The sequence below is a fragment of the Diachasma alloeum genome, unplaced genomic scaffold (assembly GCF_001412515.2).
Source record: "Diachasma alloeum isolate Michigan unplaced genomic scaffold, Dall2.0 Dall_scaffold_00359, whole genome shotgun sequence".
NCBI classification, from domain to species: Eukaryota; Metazoa; Arthropoda; class Insecta; order Hymenoptera; family Braconidae; genus Diachasma; species Diachasma alloeum.
The window spans coordinates 887017-907747 of record NW_021680498.1 but is presented as its reverse complement, the minus strand read 5'-3'; the positions used below and the strand labels follow the sequence as shown (position 1 = coordinate 907747).

The window sequence follows — 20731 nt, the reverse complement described above, 5'->3', positions numbered from 1 at the left end:
ATTCTACTGAACTGCGTCACATCTCCGCGTATAATTGTGCCTTCCCAAGATCCATGTAAAATCGCCGCGAATCGAATTAACCTTTTCCCTCACAAAATATCGTTGAAGCGCAAGGACACAAGAATAAAATAAAGCAGAGCAACCAAATGTTTAGGTCATACCGTCAAGGGTTGCGCCAGTGGGGTGGCAGCACGTGAAAACAAAGAGGTGGGGTGCCTCCTCCAAGAGCGCTTAAAAGACCTTCCCGTGGTGCCTCAACACGCAGTCCTTAAGACACACTCAGTGGTGATAAATCACAGCAGGAATTGTTCAAAATCTACCCTGTGCTACCGTTCAATACCCAAAATTCGGCCACTGAATTCCGAAAAATAATCAAGTTTGTGATCAAGATCCGTTGGACATTAATCATTCGAGTTGGTATGAACCGTGTCGTTATGATGAATATGGTGGTGCCACTGGGGGTAATGCTGATGATATTTTTACCCATGTCCACGAGCGCTCTCACCACTTTCGGCAAGACAACTTCACAGAATCAAACTCCTCCACCTCCTATTCCGGGTATGTAATGCGTGAATAACGGTTTTTTTTATTTTTCATGGAGAAAAAAATTTCTTGGACGTTTGAACAGAATATTGATAGATTCTGGAAACGGGCCGTCTTAAGGGGCATCATTCGTTGATTCAATACTGAATTGTTCGGAATTTTTATCATTTTTGGACTTGAATCCAAAACAATTTCGGTAAAATCAGTAGTAAAAAATAATGTAACATTTTTCCGTCACGCGTTACGATTTTGCGTGACGCCTGACCCTCAGACATGTTTTTGCGTTGCAACTAACGTTTTGGCGACACGTGTTACGTTTTTGCGTCACGATTGACCATTAAAAAAAAATTTTAACCGATTTTTTTTTCTTCTTCGGGATTTTTTGTCAATAGTAAAATTGATGTAACGTTTTTGCGACACTTGTTACGTTTTCGCGTCACGTTTGACTATTTTTTGAAAATAAATTCAAACAGATTGGAATTGACTTGAGAAAAAAACAATAGAAAATAATTTCGAACTAATTGGAATTAAATTCAAACAGATTTTCGTTTATTGTTGGAATTTTCTATTTTTTTTAAAATCAGTTGTCTCACGATACTTAAAAAAAATGTTCTAAATTCGTTGAATGACCGCTTAAAAATTGTTTCGATGTTCCTTTGAGCAAGTTCGAAGCTGAAAACGATAGTAAAAATCGTTGTTTTGATTTGTAGAATAATTTTTCCAAATTTCGAATTTTTTCTAAAATTTCCCTAAAAGTGAATTTTCCGACGGTTTCTTCAGTTCATTCTTCCAATAACATTTTATCAACTTTCAAGATACCTACCACGATTGATTAACGAAGCAATATAATTCAATTAAACAAGATAATATAAAACCATAAATGATATACAACAGAAGAAAATTATGTGCAAAAGCCCATTCTCACTCGTTTTCTCTAGAAAATTTTGAGTATTAATTTTCATGTTGGGAACTTCGGTTTCTAGAATTTAGAAAAAATCGTTGCGGAATCAAGAAATTTTTTTCCTCCGTATCCCCATAATTCACAGTGTGTGAATTTATTGGAGGTGCTGAACTAATGAAATCCATTTCTATAACATGGAATTGGTCAGAGACTATTCTCTCATTCTAGCTGACTACCTAATACAGAATAACTCGGCTTTTGGTCGTTTAACTAGCATGGGACGAAGTGGTGGGAGACCTGGCATGAAGACGGGATACTTAGGACATAGCTGTAAATAGATTGCACGAAATCATGCACAAATGGAGATTGCACTTATGTGTATGTTCAGTGGGGCTGAATGGAGTTATGAAGTTTGGGAGGTTTTGGGCTAATTTTATTTCAATTTACGATTTCTTCATCTAAATTCGAGATGTCTCGGTTCAGAAATAAATTATTTAGCTGTACTTATCGGGATTTCCGCCTATATTCGAGACATTTTGGCCTTAATTTCGGCTAATTTGGGTTAAATGTCAAATTTTGTGGGCAAATTTCAAGATAATTTGGCGTAAATATGAAGCATTCAGCGTTATATTTAAGGATTTCGGCCTGAATTGGAAACATTTTAGCCTAAATTTGGGCTAATTTGGCCCAAATGACGAATGTTGAGGTCTAATTTGATTTAAAATTACGAGGTCTTGGTCTAAATTTAAGATGTTTTAGTTCAAACATAATTGATGTAGCTATGCTTTTCGGGATTTCGGCTTGTATTCGCGACATTTTAGCCTTAATTTGGGCTAAATTTAAATGGAGAAAATTTAGGCTAAATTTTGGGGTTAATTTTGCTTAAATTTCAAATATTAAGGTCGGAATTCAAAATATTTTGGTTCAAATATGAATGATTCAGCGTTGAATTTGAAAAATTCGCTCCAAATTCAACATCGTTTAGCTTAAATTTGAGCTAAATTGGCCTAAAGGTCAGATGTTGTTAGAATTCAAGATATTTTGATTCAAATATTAATGATTCAGCGTTAAATTTGGGGATACCGGCATAAATTAGAGACATTTAGCCAAAATTTCGGGGATTAAAGAAGTTGAAGACATTGCCACCTACATTTCGGAAAATTTAGTCGGCATTAATGATATTTTGATTTGAATTTCAACAATTTGAATTAAATTTTAGCATTTGAGCCCAATCTGAGCCATTTTTCCGAAATTTCACGAAATTCCTTCCTGATTTTGGATAATTCTGGCCCAAAATTGAGGGTTTTCGTCTAATTTCCACTGATTGAAGCCAAAATTTATAATTGAAATTGATATTTTTATTTATATAATTAATCAGCCTACTAATATAGATTAAAATTGAAGCCAAAGCCAACAAAATAAATAAATTCAAAACTTTGCTAGAATTTTTACGTGAATTTAAACAGTTTTGAGCAAAAATTTGAGACCCTCAAAATCAGCGCAAGACTGTCCCACTTCAACAATTCTTCCAAGAAATATTACACATCTTGAAAGTCCATTCTGCCCCACCTCACCAGCCCTGCTACAATTTCGTTATTTTTATTCCGAAAAAAGCGGAAAAAAATTCATTATTTTTTTTCTCAGTTTCGGAGGAATGATTTTTTTAAGTGTAAATATAACACAACGTCTTGGGTGGAATATCGCGTGATTACCCGCCACGTGTGTGTACAAGGTTGGAGATGGGAAAGCGATAGGGTGGATTCACGGAGAGCGTGGAGGAAATTACAAAGTAAGAATACGAGGCAGTGGGCAAATGTATTTGGCGGGAGGTGAGGAGGAATGAGGGAGAGGGCAGGAGGGGAGCTATGAAAAATTTTGTTCGATCGATCAAAGCACCATTGTACTGTTATATGGAGAATCAGATTTAAGCACAGCGCACGAATGTTGCCCGTGACGTAACGGCATGTGTTGTTTGTGATGTACAATCGTCGTGAATTTTTCACAATCAGAAACACGGGGAGAGAAGAACAGTATTTTTATTCAGCGCGGGGTTATCGTATCGTTGATGCGAGAGTCAAGGTCATGGGGAAGAAAGTTATTTTTGGAGGGAGATTGTTTTAATCGAACAAAAATAAATTGGTCGAATTGAAAATGATGAGAAAATTTAATGGAAAAGGCGAATATTTGGTGGGAAACAGTTGATCGACTTTGAATTTTTTTATGGATTATTCGAAAATATCGAAATTTATGGACTTTCTTCAGTAGTTTTCTAATTTTCAATAGAATTCTCGTTGATTTCTAGGGGAATTTTTGTCATAAAAATTATGAAAGAATCTAATTGAAAATTTGAGACGTTCGTTCCGAAATTCTTTTTGTTTTTTATTAGATATTTATTGAAAAAATAATGGAAATTGGATTTCTGATCCAAGTTCCATGATTTATTTTGAAATTTATGTATCAATACTCTTTAATTGCGCAAGAATTATTCGATTTAATTGAGAATGATGGGAAAATTTAATAGAAAAACGAAAAATGAAATTTCAATTATTAGAAATTTTCTTAATTTGAAAGACTCTATTTCTTATTTCTGCTGATTTCTAGTGAAAAATTATGACACCTTGCTATGCAATTTTTTAATGAATATTTGAATAAACAATGTCCATAGATTTTGATTTTTTTATGTAAATTATTCTCTTGTAATTTTTTCTGTGAAAATTCTTGGACATGAGTATTTTTTGCTGTTTTTCATTGAAAAAATAACAATTCAAGTCCAAAAATTGTAATAAAAAAAATCCTCGCCGAATAAATTAATTTTTTTACATAAAATATTTATTGAAATTGGATTTTTAATACAATTCTAATAAAACTGCAATAGAATTTCAAAAGTACAATATTGAATGTCTCAAGTCAACAATTCATAATTATTCTTAAAATCACGAACGTCGTGAAATAAAAAATAGAATATTTAAATTCTCAAATAAAAAAACTGATAATTTCGAATGAAGTAAAAAAATAAAATAAATTACTATAGAAAAATATTATTAAATTGAAAATAACTTTACTCTTAAATCTTGAATGTAAAAATTATGGGATTTATAATTTTCAATTTTTTTTAATGAATAAAAATACATGAACCAGGCAAAATTAAGAACGAAAAAAATGATTTTAAGAAAAACTTCAAATAGTTAAAAAAAAACTCCGAATAATTCAAAATTAAATGAAAACAAAATGAAAATCGCATTCTCAACTGGAGAATTATTTACTCTCAATGTACATGCCGTTGCTTCTACTCTGAGAATAATGAAAAATCATTTGCTATTGGCATGAATTACAACTGAACCATTACGAGCGAAAATAGCACATTGGAACGAGCCTAATGCCTGAATCGATCCCGACCGAATGGTACACAGAGATAAAATGAAAGGGCATGATTTCAAATTACAGTTGGAGTGGCTAAATCCTGCAAGATTGAGTCAGATTGTAGTGGGATCGGGAATACGAGTTGTGTATCCGATCCGAAGGATGGAAAGACCAAGTGCCTCTGCAGTGATCTCACAGCGCCTTACAATGGCGCATGTCTCCACAAGCGTAAGTCCTTATTCCGTGGAATCTAACGAATTGTTCAGTTGAAATCGACAGTTAATACATTTTTACATAAAAATAAATTAATAGAAAAACCTAACGGTTTTAAAAATATTTTTCATTGAATCTGTACAAGAATTCTATTAAAATTTAATTGAAATATTTTTTGCCTCGATTTTCAAATAGATTTTTTATAGTAAGAGTCAATAGATTTTTATTTATATTTCAAAATCTAAGGGAGATAGCCAAATTTTTCTCATAACCTTTTTAGTAGTACTCAATTCGCTCTACAAAAAAGGTTATTATAAAAATTTCGCTATCTCCCTTAAATTCGGAAATATTCCTTGAAAACTCAACTGAAGACTAAATTGACTTAGACCGTTTGACCACTTCGTTACTGAATTATAGCAATTAATTAAACTTGTGGAAATATTGGGGTTCACAACGATATCTACGATGAAATACGGTGGAATTTTGCTGAGAAATAATCGAAAATAATAGCCCAGCAAAATTAATTAGATTTTGTTTTTGGTTCATAATCTCTTCGAGTCGAAGTTGCATACCTGGGCTTCAACTGGGTCATCAACAACTTGATCGCATCCTCAGGTCGCGGGGAATAATTAATCAACAATGTTGATACGACCCTGAAGAACACTATTTCTAAAATAGCTTCGGAAGATCGTGGGGGACTGTAAATTATTGGATTTGGGGTGAATCGCGCCCCCTTCGACAGTTAAAAATACGAAAATCAAGATAACATTCCAGAGGCCATTACCATCTACTATGAGCTGAGTTAATATAACGCCCTCATCGTAAACAAAATCTTGAATTATTTCCAGGAACTAAATATTAAATTAACTTCGTAATGAACAGAATTTATGAATAGAATATCATAACACGCATGATTAGACGTAATAAAATATTTGGGGCATTCCTTACGAAATTTTATTCGTTTTTTGTTGAATGTTTACTGAACATTTATCGGAAATTTGATTTGTCGTTCCCTGATTCCTGGTGTCATTTATCATTTATAATTTTGTTCTTCGCTTTTTCGTTGTAATTGTTATATTTTATAAGGGTAATGCAGCAGATGTTTATAATATTTTCCAATGGAACTTATTCTGTTGCGTTTTTTAAATTTAATTTTCAAGTTTGTCATGAGAAACTAGTAAATACGGGAAAAACTTCGAAAATTCATGTCTAAAAATTTCTATAAATTTTTTAAGAGAATAATTCATATAAAAAAATAAAAACCTATTGAATTTTTTCGCAAATTTCTAATTTTCAATAAATTATGATAGAATTTCTCATGAGAAACGAGAAAATACCGCGGAAAACAGTAAAATACTCATGTTTACAAATTTCTATAGAATAAAGTTAAAGAGAATAATTTATATTAAAAAATTAGAACCGATGGATTTTTTTCAGTGGTTTTCCAATTTTTCAATAGAATTTTAATAGAATTCCGACGGAATTTTCATAGAATTTCCAACTAAATTCAATAGAATTTCTCATGAAAAGTGTTAGGTTTTTATAATTTTTTTATTTGAAACAAAATAAATTTGACATTTTTCTATAAAAAATGTTGGGCATGGATTTCTTGAGCTACCATTCTCAAATTTTGTCACGAGAAACAAGAAAATACAGCGGAAAAAACGTGGAAAATTCATGTCTAAAAATTTCTATAGAAAAAATTTTAAGAGAATAAATTTACATAGAAAATTCGTACCTGTTGGCTTCATTCAGTGATTCTCTAATTTTTCAATAGAATTATAATATTAGAATTATAATGAATTAAATAGAGTTGATCCATAACAATTAATTCAATAGAAATTCTTAAAATTACGTTTTGATTATTTTTTTTACCAATGCGTCTCATCGAAATAAAACATTTGACCCCACACCATCGATTTCATTTCCCCAAACCCCATGAAACACTCCAAGGTCATCCAGGTGATGAAAGGTCGAGGCCACAACCCAGGAAAATGGGGAAAATCCTAATTGTAGCTGATAGTACCTTTTTTTTTCTCCTGCGGGTATAATTAGCATAAAATTAACTCTGCGTAAGTGCAGTCCAATGGCTGTGGTTCATTTGGTTATAGTTACACGGTATATTTTTATCTATGTAAATGACCCGGAGGCTTTGAAAATATTCCTGACAAATGACCCAGTCGAGGTCAGATATGTTGAACTGGCGACGTACATGCTTATGTCGGTCTGCTGTACACATTCTCGGGGTACAATTTTGTTTTGTCGGTGCACAGAAGCAATTTTAGGGTTGCGTGATGAATTGTAATAATGGGGAACGAGGAATTGTGAGGAATTACTGGGACTATTCAATTCCAGTGTTATTGGCGGGTTGAATCAATTTTTAGGATTTGTTTTTTGTTGTGAGAAAGATTTTTAAATTTATCTTGGGAAAATGTTATTCTTGGGGATAGTGGAATAATATAAAAAAATTATTTCAATATGAAAAAATCGCCTTTCAATATAAAAAAACACAGAGAATAATTTTTTATTTACGCTGTAACGTCATATGAATTGATACTGATGGACCCTGACTATCCCTTGGGTCAATGATTAATTTTTTTTAATGGACTTTCGAAAAAATTATTTATTGACAGAAGAGAATTTTTTTCTCACTCGATATTCTTCTCCCTTTCAGCTGTCCACTCTCCGTGCAAGAACGATCAAGAATGCGGTCCGGGTGCCCACTGCGCGCAAGGGAATAGCACGACGCATGGGAAGACGTGTCAATGCCAATATGGGTACTACGAGGAGAACATGAGATGCAACGGTAATATCCCCTGACCCTTTCACGATATCAAACATTCACATGTGAAATATTGAATATAAAAACGTTTTCTCTGGAATATTCTACTGAAACTATAAGAATTCCATCGAAATGTGATTAGAATTCTGTGGAAAATATTATAGAAATTTTTTTGAAAAAATTCTATCAGTTTTTCGCGCTCATTTCAGTTGAAAATTATGCAATTTTGCCGAAAAATTTTGCAATAGATATTTCATAGAAAAAATTAACTTCATTATTATTTCTCTATTTAATTATTCTCTGCAGATTTTTTTTGTAGAAATGCGAATTAGTTTTTTATAGAAAATAAATAAATTGTTTATGATTTCTCTAGTTAATTATTCTATTTAGATTTTTTTATCGAAATGTCTTCAATAGCAATTTTTTTGGCAATTTAGTTCAATAAGTTAATAAAAATGGGGAAAATTCAGGTGAATATTCTCTTAAAATGCAAATTATTTAAAAATTCAACTCTATTTCATTCAAAATATTTACGTTGCATAAAAAATTCAAGTCAATTGAGGAAATTCTATTTAATTTTCAATTAAAGCCCTTTGAATTCACATGAATTTCCATCGAAAAACTGGTTTTTTCAATCTTGCGATCCATTAATACTTCAACAATCCTCCAATTTCCATTTGTTTATGTTTATATTTCAGGAACCCTGTCATCGCTGCAAAGTTCCTCAGTCCTAGTCCTCCTATTCAGCCTCATACTCCTAAGGAACCTTAGTTCTTCATAATTCTACGAAAATTAGTAATGAATAAGAACCATCATCAGTAGCGAACTGACGAAACGAGATGAGTCAGCCCAAAAAATCGTGAGATCCAAAGAAAATACCGAATTTCAACGGGAAAATTCTGCTGTTTTCCTTGGATCCGGGCACATTAATCGAAAACAGAACAGTTGAGTCGACTCATCCCGTTTCCCCTCTTCGCAACTGATTCTTAACGCTCTGAGAATCAACCGCTGCGCAGAAGACTGCGGCATGATGCAAAGAGAACCGAGAGTACAATTGAATCTACATTTGAAATTCTATGGATTATCAATCAATAATTTCATCGATCTACTCATGCGGAGCTCCTTTATTTCCAATGCTTGAGCTTAGCATAAATTATTCAACTTCATTTGGAAGATCTGGAGAGTTTGTGTGACATTTAAGTCGTATTGCTTTCTTTCCTTGAATTATCGATATCAATTTTGCATCTACATTCATTCATAAAAGATGTTTCATATTTTACGTATCGAAGTTCTTAGAGCTGTGGAATTTTGTAATATTTGTATATTATTATACATATAGCTTAAGTCACATTTTCAGCGTTTTCGAGTAAGAAGGATATTCTGTGCACCAATAAAACTCAATAAAACTCATTAAATAGCTTTATTTCTTTTTGAATACTACATTTGTCACTGATTGGCCGACTCTACCACCGAACTTCATGGCGGGGGCTTCGATCGTAAGTACGACATCAAAATCTGAAATGAGAAAAGATATACAGAACTCGAAACGATAGCAAAAATTGAATTTTTGCGTCCAAATGGTTTTTAATTGTTAATGTTTACTTTTCTTCTAATCTTCTAATTTTTCCTGGAAATTATGTAGAATATTATGAAATGTGAACATGTGATACACATTTATAATTTCAAATTATTTTATAAATTTCAACAGAAAAAAGACTAAAATTGAAGTTAAAACTCGAAATATTTTTACATCACTAGATTTTTTTTGTAATTCATTAAATACCTCAACTTATTAAAACATTTTGTTTTTCTCAGTCCAAATGCTAGATTTTGAATTATTAATCTTTACTTTTCTTCTAATTTTCAAATCTTTCCTGAAAAATATGTAGAATATTATAAAATGTGAACATATGTTGCAAATTATTTTATAAATTTCAACAGAAAAAGGAGTAAAATTGAGGTTAAAACTCGAAATATTTTTACATCACTAGATTTTTTTTGTAATTTATTAAATACCTCAACTTATTAAAATATTTTGTTTCTCTCAGTATACAGTATCGATAAAATAGTTTACCGAAGTCACTAGAAAATTGGATAAAGCCTGGAGATACACCTCGAAATAGAATTTCATGTGAGATCCCAATTTATATTCCGGTTGCTTCAAAAACGCTGAATAGACTTGGGACATGAAATTCTGGCGTCTTATAACGAATGCAACCTGACATTACAATATGACGAGCGCAAAAGTCGGTCCTATTCACCGGTATTCTGCAGCCATCGAGCGGGGAATTTCGGTTCTAGAAGATTCGTGCCATTTTATGACGAAAATGAGAAAAATTCGCGTGCATGTATATTCCATTCTCATGCAGAGTTATATCACAAATTATCAATGGAAGAGGATTGACAATTATAGAAAAAATGTATTATATTTGATATCCGTCAGTTACAATAATTTAATAATTTAATAAGCTCTATTCGTTGATGCCAATTAGAATTCAATTGTTCATACAGATTCGAAAAAACTGATATTTTTCCAAAAATCGATTTTTCAACGATCACTCAAAAAATTGTCATCAAAATGGAATTAGTCGTGGCTCAAAAAATTGATAACAATACCCTCTTGATTCTATCAGAATACGATGGGGGTCGCACAATTCGTTGTTGAGTTACAGCCATTCTTTATGCGATTTGAAAGAGAAAATCGGTTTTTTCATGATTACTGAAAGAATCATCGGTAATATCAATTAAATCAGGGCTTAAAAAGTATATTTCAATGCCTTCTTAATCAAGTTGAAAAATTGTGAGAACAGCATCATTGCTTATCAAGTTACACAATAACTAACTTCCCGACTAACTTCCGACAGAACCTGGGTTAAACTCTGGCTAAATCCTGACTAAACCCTGACTAAATCCCGGCTCTACACTGATTAAACCTTGATTGAGCCTTGATTAAACCCGGACTGAAAACGAATTCGAGTCTTGAGAGGGTCTGAATGTAGAATTATTTGACAGAACGAAATAATACGCAAAATTTTGATGACATTTCAATCGATGATAGTACTATGACATGAAAAAATAGAAGAAGAGAATAGTGAAATAAGAATTTCAAAAAAGAGAACCCATTCGGAGGCAAATTGCTAATTTATTAGCCACAATAACTATACTCATTTATAAACATGTAGCATTTTCCACTTGTTTTCATTTCATAACTTGCATTAATATTTGAGTGAATAAATCATCTGCACAACGAAACTCACAGTTAATGAAATGATTCATCAACTCGGCCTCCGTCCAGTTGCAAGAGGACAGCACCAGATACCCATCAGCCCCAAGAATCCTGTGTACATTCTCCACATACTTCTTCCTCTTCTCCAAGGAGTCATCGGGATTCAGACTAATTGCATCATAAGTCCCTTTATCATGAATGAGTCTGAACTCATACAGAAATAAATCGTCATCAGGATTCAGCACATCGCAGACCATCAACTGGACCTTGCAGGGATCGACCTGATTGTCCGCCAGGACCGACCTCGCCAGGTTAATCGAACTGGGGGCATAATCGACCCCCACCAGGTCCGTAAAACCTTCCCTAGCTAATTGAACTAGTGTCCAACCATTGCCACACCCAATGTCCACTATCTTGTCTGTTCTCGAGAGACCCAAATCCCCACTTATGCACCTGTTAAACCCAGAATTTTCGATAATGTGGAGAATAGAACAAAAAATTCGTTTGTAATTTCCAGAATAAAATGTCTGGGATAATGAAATTAAATTAACCGACGGATATTGGTGAAAATAAATTGGTGTAATTACTTGACCACTTTCAGGGCATTATTTTTACCGAACCAGACCTCTCCGACGTCCCCGTGATCCTCGAAATTATCGATTTCCTCGGAATATATTCTTTCCCAGCTAGAAAATTAAGGGAAAACCCATTTTCATTTAAAATGAATTCCAAAATAGCTAGATATTTTTTTCGGGGGACAAAAAAATATTCCTGATTCTAGCTGTAATTATTATTACAAGTTCATTATTTTGGGCGAGTGAATACTATCGATTTGTTTTTGCTGTTAAAAGTGAAAGGAAGTAGTATTGACTATTTTATTTTACTTCATGAAGTTATTGATAATTATTGAAATTGTTTAATAATTTCAATAATCATAAAAAACTTCATGATAAGATGAATTTGATAAATTTTATCAAATATTGTTGTGAATGGAAGAGGAAACTATTTCAATATATTTCAGAAGATTTTCGTCAATTATTTATTCGAAATAGAATTTTTGGGAATCAAAGTGTTTTAATACTATTTTACTAATTATATGCAGAGACTTTAAAATAACGAATTTTCATGTTTGGGTTGAAGAATCACTCGATATTTTTGTTGAGAAACAAAAAAATACTTTTGATATTTCATGTGATTTCGCAGGATATGATATTAATTGGAATTATTATTCCAAGTTTATTATTTTGTTTATATTATTATAATTCTTCCCCCATTTTAATTCCAGTCAACAATAACCGATGATTAATATTTATTGTTGTCCATTAATAAATAAAATAAAACCCTTTAATATGGTTGTTTCTCAAAAAACATTTGATGTTTGAATATTCATATTTTATCGAATGGAAAAATACCAATTTCCAATAAAAAAAATATTATTGTATTTCCAATAAACATATTGCACAAAATTCCCCTCAACAATTCAATTATCAATTCCTTTTATTCATTTCCTAAACAAAATCCTCTCATTATTTCGTTCGCGACTCAGTTCTATCAAAATAATTTCAACAAAATATCGAAAATCAACTCGTTTTCCTCAATTATTCATCAACAATAAAAAATAAACAAGTGTCACTCACTAATCCTTAGTCCCCAGCTCCGAAGGATTCAACTCTTGCTCCAATTCTTCCCCATTTTAATTCAAGACAACAATAACTGATTATTAATATCTATTGTTGCCCATTAATAATTAAAATAAAACCCTTCAATATGGTTTATTGTTTCTCAATGATTCCTCAAAAATCTCTTGTTGTTTGAATATTCTATCGAATGGAAAAATGCCAATTTCCAATAAAAAAAACATTATTGTATTTCCAATAAACATATTACACAAAATTCCCCTCAACAATTCAATTATCAATTCCTTTTATTCATTTCCTAAACAAAATCCTCTCATTATTTCGTTCTCGACTCAGTTCTATCAAAATAATTTCAACAAAATATCGAAAATCAACTCGTTTTCCTCAATTATTCATCAACAATAAAAAATAAACAAGTGTCACTCACTAATCCTTAGTCCCCAGCTCCAAAGGATTCAACTCTTGCTCCAATTCTTCCCCATTTTAATTCAAGACAACAATAACTGATTATTAATATCTATTGTTGCCCATTAATAATTAAAATAAAACCCTTCAATATGGTTTATTGTTTCTCAATGATTCCTCAAAAATCTCTTGTTGTTTGAATATTCTATCGAATGGAAAAATGCCAATTTCCAATAAAAAAAACATTATTGTATTTCCAATAAACATATTACACAAAATTCCCCTCAACAATTCAATTATCAATTCCTTTTATTCATTTCCTAAACAAAATCCTCTCATTATTTCGTTCTCGACTCAGTTCTATCAAAATAATTTCAACAAAATATCGAAAATCAACTCGTTCTCCTCAATTATTCATCAACAATAAAAAATAAACAAATGTCACTCACTAATCCTTAGTCCCCAGCTCCGAAGGATTCAACTCTTGCTCCAATTCTTCCCCCATCTCAATTCCAGACAACAACAACTGCTGATTAATTCTTATTTTTAAACATTAACGAACAAAACCGGACACTTGTAAATAATGAAATCAAACCACGTGCTTCATTATCTCTCGTGCGACTTTTGGAGCAAAAACACCTCGCTTTCCACGACTCCAACACCCAAACATAACCTTCACGACACCGACAGCCAGTCGATCAGCTGTTCCACTCCCCAAACAGTGGACTGTTGTAAACTACTCCACTTCCTCATTATCACTGCTCCGGTTTTCGAATAAAAAAGAGAGTGAGATGGTGATCACAATCCGCTGCACCACAGGTGCATCAACGCTCTCAAAAATGGGGGTTTCACCCATAACTAGTGTGTTTTCTCCACGTAAGTAACTCCATTTACTCCGGATGCGCTGAGACACTTTGGGTTTTGACTGGTGCATTATCGAAAACATGATATTGCAATTATTGATGGTTCGTGTGACATGCAGGCTCTGCGAACCCACTGAGTCTGAATATTCGATCGCTGTCTGCTGTCGCTCAGCAGAAACTGCAGAATGAAGCCAGACCCAGGACTGGTATTTTGATGCTGAACATGGGGGGTCCTAAAACAACCGACAAAGTTGGGGAATATTTACACAGGATTATGACGGATCGAGACATGATGCAGTTGCCAATGCAGAGGTATGGCATATTTATTACTGCGAGGGGAAGGAAATTGAAAAGGGGGGCAAAAGAGACTTTTTAAATTTTTTATGGCTTTTGATTTTGGAGCGGTTGGGGTACAATGGACACTTGACTTTTTTTAAAATGCTAATGACGGGTTGAAATGGTGATAAAATTTGAGGTTTTTTTTTCATTGCAAAGGACAATTCTTTCCCTTTGTGATGAGCCTAAACTGAGCGATATTGATGAATTTGTTTCTCGGTTATGAGTAATTCACACAAAAGTCTAAAGTGTCCATTTTACCCCACTCTCCCCTAAGTATACGATTGGGATGGCGCAGGCCTCATTTTAAGATTATCAAAGTATTTTTTTAATTAACATAAAAATATTGAAGTTGACTCTGAAAAATCCTGAAGTACGTCATATTTATTAACGCAGAGAATAATTAAAAAGCATAAAATAATTAAAATGCAGAGAATAATTAAATTTAAAAAAATGAAATTTTTGAAAATTATTCTGTAAATCATGACAACATTATTGCAGTCACCTCCATCGTTCGACAAATTCAGGACATTTTTTTAATTGAAATTAAATTAATTAAATTTAATTGATAAATTAATTAATTAAATTTTTTTTTCAATACAAAGGACTATTTTTCCCCTTTGTGATGAGCCTAAACTGAGTTTTATTGATACATTTGTTTCTGAGTTATGAATAATTTTAAAAAAGTCTAAAGTGTCCATTTTACCCTACCCTCCCCTATGAATTAAATTTTAATCAAAGTCAGTGCCCCATCATTTCCATTAATGAAATAAAAATACTTCACGATATTCCAACCAGTAACAAATATTCCAATCAACAACGTAAACTACGATTTCCCTCGAATCAAGTTTAATTACTTCCTTTTATCATCCTACTAACAAAAAAAATAAAATGCATTTCATGGATGTTGATCCCTTCCCTTTTATGTTCAGTCGCCTGGGCCCTTGGATCGCCAGGAGAAGAACACCTGAGGTCCAGAAGAAGTACGCAGAGATTGGCGGAGGCTCGCCAATTTTAAAGTGGACTAATCTGCAGGGAGAACTCCTCTGCAAACAATTAGACAGAGTGTCCCCCGAGACCGCTCCGCACAAGCACTACGTTGCTTTTCGTTATGTTGATCCTCTCACCGAGGAAGCTCTCCAACAAATAGAAGAGTAAATTGTTTTATTCGCCCATTGTTTTCCTCCGGCCATTTTTGTTTGTCGCAATTACAATTATTATTCCGTTGTTTTTTAGGGATGGAGTTGAGCATACTGTGATTTTCTCGCAATATCCTCAGTACAGCTGTGCCACCACTGGGTCCAGCTTCAACGCTATTTATAATTATTACAAAACTAGGTGAATATTAATATCAAGTTTCGTTAAACCTCAATTCGTCAATTTTTTTTTTATTAAAAAATTTATTTTTTTAGGAAATCAAATAATTATGTTCTTGAAGTAAAGAAAAATGTCATTATTATTTCAATTTTGAGTCAGGTATTGCGACAAAAATACGTGATTGCTCATTTTTTTAATTATGAAAAATATTCCTGTTTATATTGAATAATCTTCGGGAAATTAATTTTTTTTTCCACTGAATTCAGTTTGAATGTTATTTATAATTGTTATTAAACGAGGTGAAAATCCCACGTGGGGATGCAACTTCAAACTACGGTTGCCATGATATTCTTTTGAAAAATAACTGCAATATTATTGAAGAAATACGGAATTTATTATGAATAATTCCCTGCTCCTAATGCAAATAAATCCACCTCATCTGGAAGTATAATTTCTGGTCTTTTTGTTGGCATTTTTTTCAGCTCAATCGAGACAAACATTGTTTTCTAATTAAATTTTGAAAAAGACGATTTTGGGGAATTTTCAGGATTTTAACATTTTTTTCTCAGAAACTAGGGCATTTCGAGAGATTTGGCCAACGGATTTGAAATCTGCGTGAAAAAATCTTTCAAATGGTGGCAGTCTCATCCCTGTGCCAGAACAAGTTCAAATTTTTGCGAACTGTGTAATTGTTATGGGAGGAGGTCAATATTAAGTGATGAATATCAATTCAGCTTAAACGCCATTAATAATTAATAATTTAAAAATAATGAAAAATTAGGAAATTATAAAAATGACATTTCTTTCAAAAATTGAATAATAATGTTTTTGAAATAAAGAAAAATGCCATTATTTGCTGAATCTTGAATCGAATATCGTGACAAAAATATGAAATGAAGTAATTATTAAGAAGCGATGAACATCAAGTTGAATGATAACTCAATTAATTGACAAATTTTCAAAAAACTGAAAGTTTAAAAAAATTCAAAAACAATTTTTTTCCAAAAATAAATGATATGTTTTTCAAATTCAAATAGCTCCTTCCTTTTTACAAACAATAAAATTTCTGAATTCCCTAATAATTTGAGATTGGCAGGAACAGCTCTTTATTATTTAAATCACTGAAAAAAGACTAATTAAAAAGCAAGCGCACTCGCACTAAAAATATGGAATTGCCCACATGTCCTTCTATTTTCACCAGAGAAATTCCGAAAAACATGAAGCTGAGTGTTATTGATCGTTGGCCAACACATCCACTGCTGGCTAAAACATTTGCAGAGAAAATTAAGGCCGAATTGAAGGAATTCCCAGCGGATGTTAGAGATAATGTTCACATACTGTTTTCGGCGCATTCGCTTCCTCTGAAGGTAATTGCATTAACAGGGAGGATATTCAATAGAAGAGAGCGGATTTATAAATGTAACGCCGTAGAATCGACTACAGACTCAGAGGCTCTGCATCAATTTCACTGGGATGAATAATTAATTATTTTCGTGTTTCAAAAATGGATTGCATAATTGCACTTTCGGTTCGTGGGGAGTTGCCGCTCCCAGTGGAGGGCAATTTCTTTTCTTTTATTTTTACTTCGAGATAATTCGGCAGAATTCTTCCATTACTGTGACATTAATTAGTCATTTTAATGCATTTAGTGTTATGAATTTTTATTTTTTGATCAAATAAAGTCATTTCACCTTTTAGTCATCAATTATTCTTCCTTAATAAAAAAATTTCTCGAAAAAGTTGAAATATTATTTCTGAATTTAATTCACAGAGAGAAGAAGAGAAACATTCATGTAAAAATTAACAAAATTCTTGACTTTTTCATTTAAATCTCTAATTGAACGCTTCATTAACTCAATCTCACCTTTACTTAAATTCTCACTTGATCATAAATTTTTCATGCAATAAATTCAAGTCATCTTTCGCAAATGACTCGTCTTCAAGTAAAAAAATCTCTTGAGAAAATAAAAACCAAAATTCTAAATTGAATTCATAGACAAAAAAATTAACACTTGTTTTTATTTCAACATCTAAAATTCTCATTGAATGCGTCAATTAATTTATGGGCATTCACTCAACCTGAGAATGCCCGAGCCCCATCTCTCGCAATATTTAATCACATCATTCTATTGAAACATCCCCAACAATGGACGATTCTACTCATCCTCATAATTTCGCAAACTGAGGATTTTAATCTCTAATTTTCATGACAGGCTGTGAATAGAGGTGATCCCTACCCCAGCGAAGTGGCGGCAACGGTGCACATGGTAATGCAAGAGCTGAATTACTGCAATCCGTATCACCTGGTGTGGCAATCCAAGGTGAGATACTCATCAAAACACGCAATATATTTTTTCAGCCTATTTATCATAAACAGAATAAAACAAGCATCTGCGAAACGACAATTCCGTTGTTGTGGGTTAATTAACAACCGTGAACTCAGTTTGCTTCAATTGAAGAGCCACTCATTTGCTATTTCGATGATTGACCGTGGACTTGTGATTTTTTTTTTAAACTTTGATTAATGCAGTTGCAGAGTTTAAAACAGAACAAGTTTATTTCACTTGAGAGTTTTTTCAAGGAGAAAAGGCTTGAAGAAACTTATAATGAGATTGAATGGTGGAATTTTATTTAAATCAATGGAAAATGTGATCATTAAGAGGCCTCGGCAGTAAAAAAACTGCGGAAATGTGGGAATAACTTTGCGTCATGAATTCGCAGTCAAAAGGGGATGGAAAAATCTGAAAGATGGCTTAAAAAATTTGTTCATTTTATTGAAATTGGATGAAGTGAGTTGAGGGTGATCTGAAGAGGATAAATAATTTAAAGAAATGTTTGAAAGTACGAGGTGGAGGCATCGCCATCGCTGAAATTCCTGCCGGCAGAGGGAGGGGGCATCTAAGCAAGATGGCGCCGCCCACACTTGTTAACCACTTCGTGTTTTAGAATGATGATTAAAATTATTTGTCGTCTTTAGATCATATTCAATTTTTTTGATCCAGTTAGAAGAAAAAGAATAAATTCTTCACACTAATCTCCAGATTTTTTTATCCCCTTTCAGCTCAGAATTCATTCCGCAATTTTTTGTCTCGAAATTTTTATAGAAATGAAGAAAAACAAGAGAAGAATAATATAAAGTAAATAAAAAAATGGATAAAAAATAAGTTAATAAATTTTTTTTTCTAGGTCGGTCCCCTAGAATGGTTGGGGCCATTCACAGATGCAGCGCTGAAAGGCTACGTGAAACAAGGAAAAAAACATTTTATTCTAGTTCCAATAGCATTCGTTAATGAACACATCGAGACACTCCATGAAATGGACATCGAGTACTGCGATGAATTAGCAAAAGAGGTACATTTTTGCTCAATTCTTGAGTATCATTCACACCACTCTGTTTTCCATAAACATTTAAAACTCGTATTTATAGCTGGGAATTGACAAAATCAGACGAGCAGCTGCGCCAAACGACCATCCTTTATTCATCGATGCTCTGACTGATATTGTTACCACTCACTTGCGATCCAAACAAGCTTATAATCCTAAATTTCTTACGAGGTGCCCTCATTGTGTCAATGATAACTGCGGGCTCAGTAAGACTTGGTTTCAAAGAGTTTGTAGGATTTAAAGGAGAGAGTCTGAGACATTAATGTCGTCAATCATTGTTAACTTTGATGATTATTTTCTGATGTCAGTGGATGAGGAATATCTATTATTGGTAATGGGGTTTTATAGACTGCTAATTTTTTTGTTAATAAAGGTCTTCAAAAAATAAATGCTTAAATTCCACACCATTTCGAAACATTCTACTGAAAAAAAAATCCCCAAAGTCCTTGAACATCCTCAAATAATTTCCCACTCACCAAAATCCTTCTCTCCATTCCCCAAACCTCCCTCAAAACCCGCTAATCAAATCAATTTTCAAATCAACTTTCAAAAATTGAAAAATCCGTCGAGTGTCGCCCCCTCTCGTGTCCCTCCGCAATCGCAATTTTTTTCAGATTTTTTAAATGTTTTCCAACGGTTCAGTTCCAAAATTCAAATTCAAATTCACACCATTTCGAAACATTCTACTGGAAAAAAAATCCCCAAAGTCCTTGAACATCCTCAAATACTTTTCCACTCACCAAAATCCTTCTCTCCATCCCCCAAACCTCCCTCAAAACCCGCTAATCAAATCAATTTTCAAATCAACTTTCAAAAATTGAAAAACCCGTCGAGTGTCGCCCCCTCTCGCGTCCCTCCGCAATCGCAATTTTTTTCAGATTTTTTAAATGTTTTCCAACGGTTCAGTTCCAAAATTCAAATTCAAATTCACACCATTTCGAAACATTCCACTGAAGAAAAAATCCCCAAAGTCCTTTTTCAAAACATTCCACTGAAGAAAAAATCCCCAAAGTCCTTGAACATCCTCAAATAATTTCCCACTCACCAAAATCCTTCTCTCCATCCCCCAAACCTCCCTCAAAACCCGCTAATCAAATCAATTTTCAAATCAACTTTCAAAAATTGAAAAACCCCTCGAGTGTCGCCCCCTCTCGCGTCCCTCCGCAATCGCAATTTTTTTCAGATTTTTTAAATGTTTTCCAACGGTTCAGTTCCAAAATTCAAATTCAAATTCACACCATTTCAAAACATTCCACTGAAGAAAAAATCCCCAAAGTCCTTTTTCAAAACATTCCACTGAAGAAAAAATCCCCAAAGTCCTTGAACATCCTCAAATAATTTCCCACTCACCAAAATCCTTCTCTCCATCCCCCAAACCTCCCTCAAAACCCGCTAATCAAATCAATTTTCAAATCAACTTTCAAAAATTGAAAAACCCCTCGAGTGTCGCCCCCTCTCGCGTCCCTCCGCAATCGCAATTTTTTTCAGATTTTTTAAATGTTTTCCAACGGTTCAGTTCCAAAATTCAAATTCAAATTCACACCATTTCAAAACATTCCACTGAAGAAAAAATCCCCAAAGTCCTTTTTCAAAACATTCCACTGAAGAAAAAATCCCCAAAGTCCTTGAACATCCTCAAATAATTTCCCACTAACAAAAATCCTTCTCTCCATCCCCCGAACCTCCCTCAAAAACCGCTAATCAAATCAATTTTCAAATCAACTTTCAAAAATTGAAAAACCCGTCGAGTGTCGCCCCCTCTCG

At 33.2% G+C, this 20731-nt stretch overlaps 3 protein-coding genes across 4 annotated transcripts; 2 read left to right on the top strand and 1 right to left on the bottom strand.

Moving 5' to 3' along the window:
• The first annotated feature begins 278 nt into the window (after nucleotides 1-278).
• LOC107041230 lies at nucleotides 279-9214 on the top strand. Of its 2 annotated transcripts, XM_015261675.1 has the most exons (5): nucleotides 279-558; nucleotides 1673-1774; nucleotides 4889-5032; nucleotides 7692-7823; nucleotides 8498-9214. In XM_015261675.1, the coding sequence occupies exons 1-5, from the start codon at nucleotides 420-422 to the stop codon at nucleotides 8578-8580; spliced, it is 600 nt and encodes a 199-aa protein (XP_015117161.1). In that variant the 5' UTR covers nucleotides 279-419; the 3' UTR covers nucleotides 8581-9214. The 2 variants fall into 2 exon arrangements, with proteins under 2 accessions (XP_015117161.1, XP_015117162.1); XM_015261676.1 differs by lacking the exon at nucleotides 1673-1774.
• LOC107041229 (EEF1A lysine methyltransferase 2) lies at nucleotides 9206-14073 on the bottom strand. Its single transcript, XM_015261674.2, has 4 exons — nucleotides 13517-14073; nucleotides 11613-11711; nucleotides 11057-11478; nucleotides 9206-9314 (listed from the first exon to the last, which is right to left on the bottom strand). The coding sequence occupies exons 1-4, from the start codon at nucleotides 13570-13572 to the stop codon at nucleotides 9220-9222; spliced, it is 672 nt and encodes a 223-aa protein (XP_015117160.1). The 5' UTR covers nucleotides 13573-14073; the 3' UTR covers nucleotides 9206-9219.
• LOC107041228 (ferrochelatase, mitochondrial) lies at nucleotides 13695-19334 on the top strand. Its single transcript, XM_015261673.2, has 8 exons — nucleotides 13695-13943; nucleotides 14050-14242; nucleotides 15199-15420; nucleotides 15503-15604; nucleotides 16785-16950; nucleotides 17797-17904; nucleotides 18770-18934; nucleotides 19011-19334. The coding sequence occupies exons 1-8, from the start codon at nucleotides 13859-13861 to the stop codon at nucleotides 19206-19208; spliced, it is 1239 nt and encodes a 412-aa protein (XP_015117159.1). The 5' UTR covers nucleotides 13695-13858; the 3' UTR covers nucleotides 19209-19334.
• Nucleotides 19335-20731: the final 1397 nt, after the last annotated feature.

Bases quoted from the DNA above. Each gene is read 5' to 3' on its own strand.
- LOC107041228 (XM_015261673.2), top strand. From the start codon at position 13,859: ATGGTGATCACAATCCGCTGCACCACAGGTGCATCAACGCTCTCAAAA. The intron at 13,944-14,049 runs GTAAGTAACTCC...TGTGACATGCAG, and splicing joins AACTAGTGTGTTTTCTCCAC to GCTCTGCGAACCCACTGAGT. The intron at 14,243-15,198 runs GTATGGCATATT...TTTTATGTTCAG, and splicing joins ATGCAGTTGCCAATGCAGAG to TCGCCTGGGCCCTTGGATCG.
- LOC107041230 (XM_015261675.1), top strand. From the start codon at position 420: ATGAACCGTGTCGTTATGATGAATATGGTGGTGCCACTGGGGGTAATG. The intron at 559-1,672 runs GTATGTAATGCG...CTCTCATTCTAG, and splicing joins TCCTCCACCTCCTATTCCGG to CTGACTACCTAATACAGAAT. The intron at 5,033-7,691 runs GTAAGTCCTTAT...TCTCCCTTTCAG, and splicing joins TGGCGCATGTCTCCACAAGC to CTGTCCACTCTCCGTGCAAG.
- LOC107041229 (XM_015261674.2), bottom strand. From the start codon at position 13,572: ATGGGGGAAGAATTGGAGCAAGAGTTGAATCCTTCGGAGCTGGGGACT. The intron at 11,479-11,612 runs GTAATTACACCA...TGGGTTTAACAG, and splicing joins AATGCCCTGAAAGTGGTCAA to GTGCATAAGTGGGGATTTGG. The intron at 9,315-11,056 runs GTGAGTTTCGTT...TTCTCATTTCAG, and splicing joins GATGAATCATTTCATTAACT to ATTTTGATGTCGTACTTACG.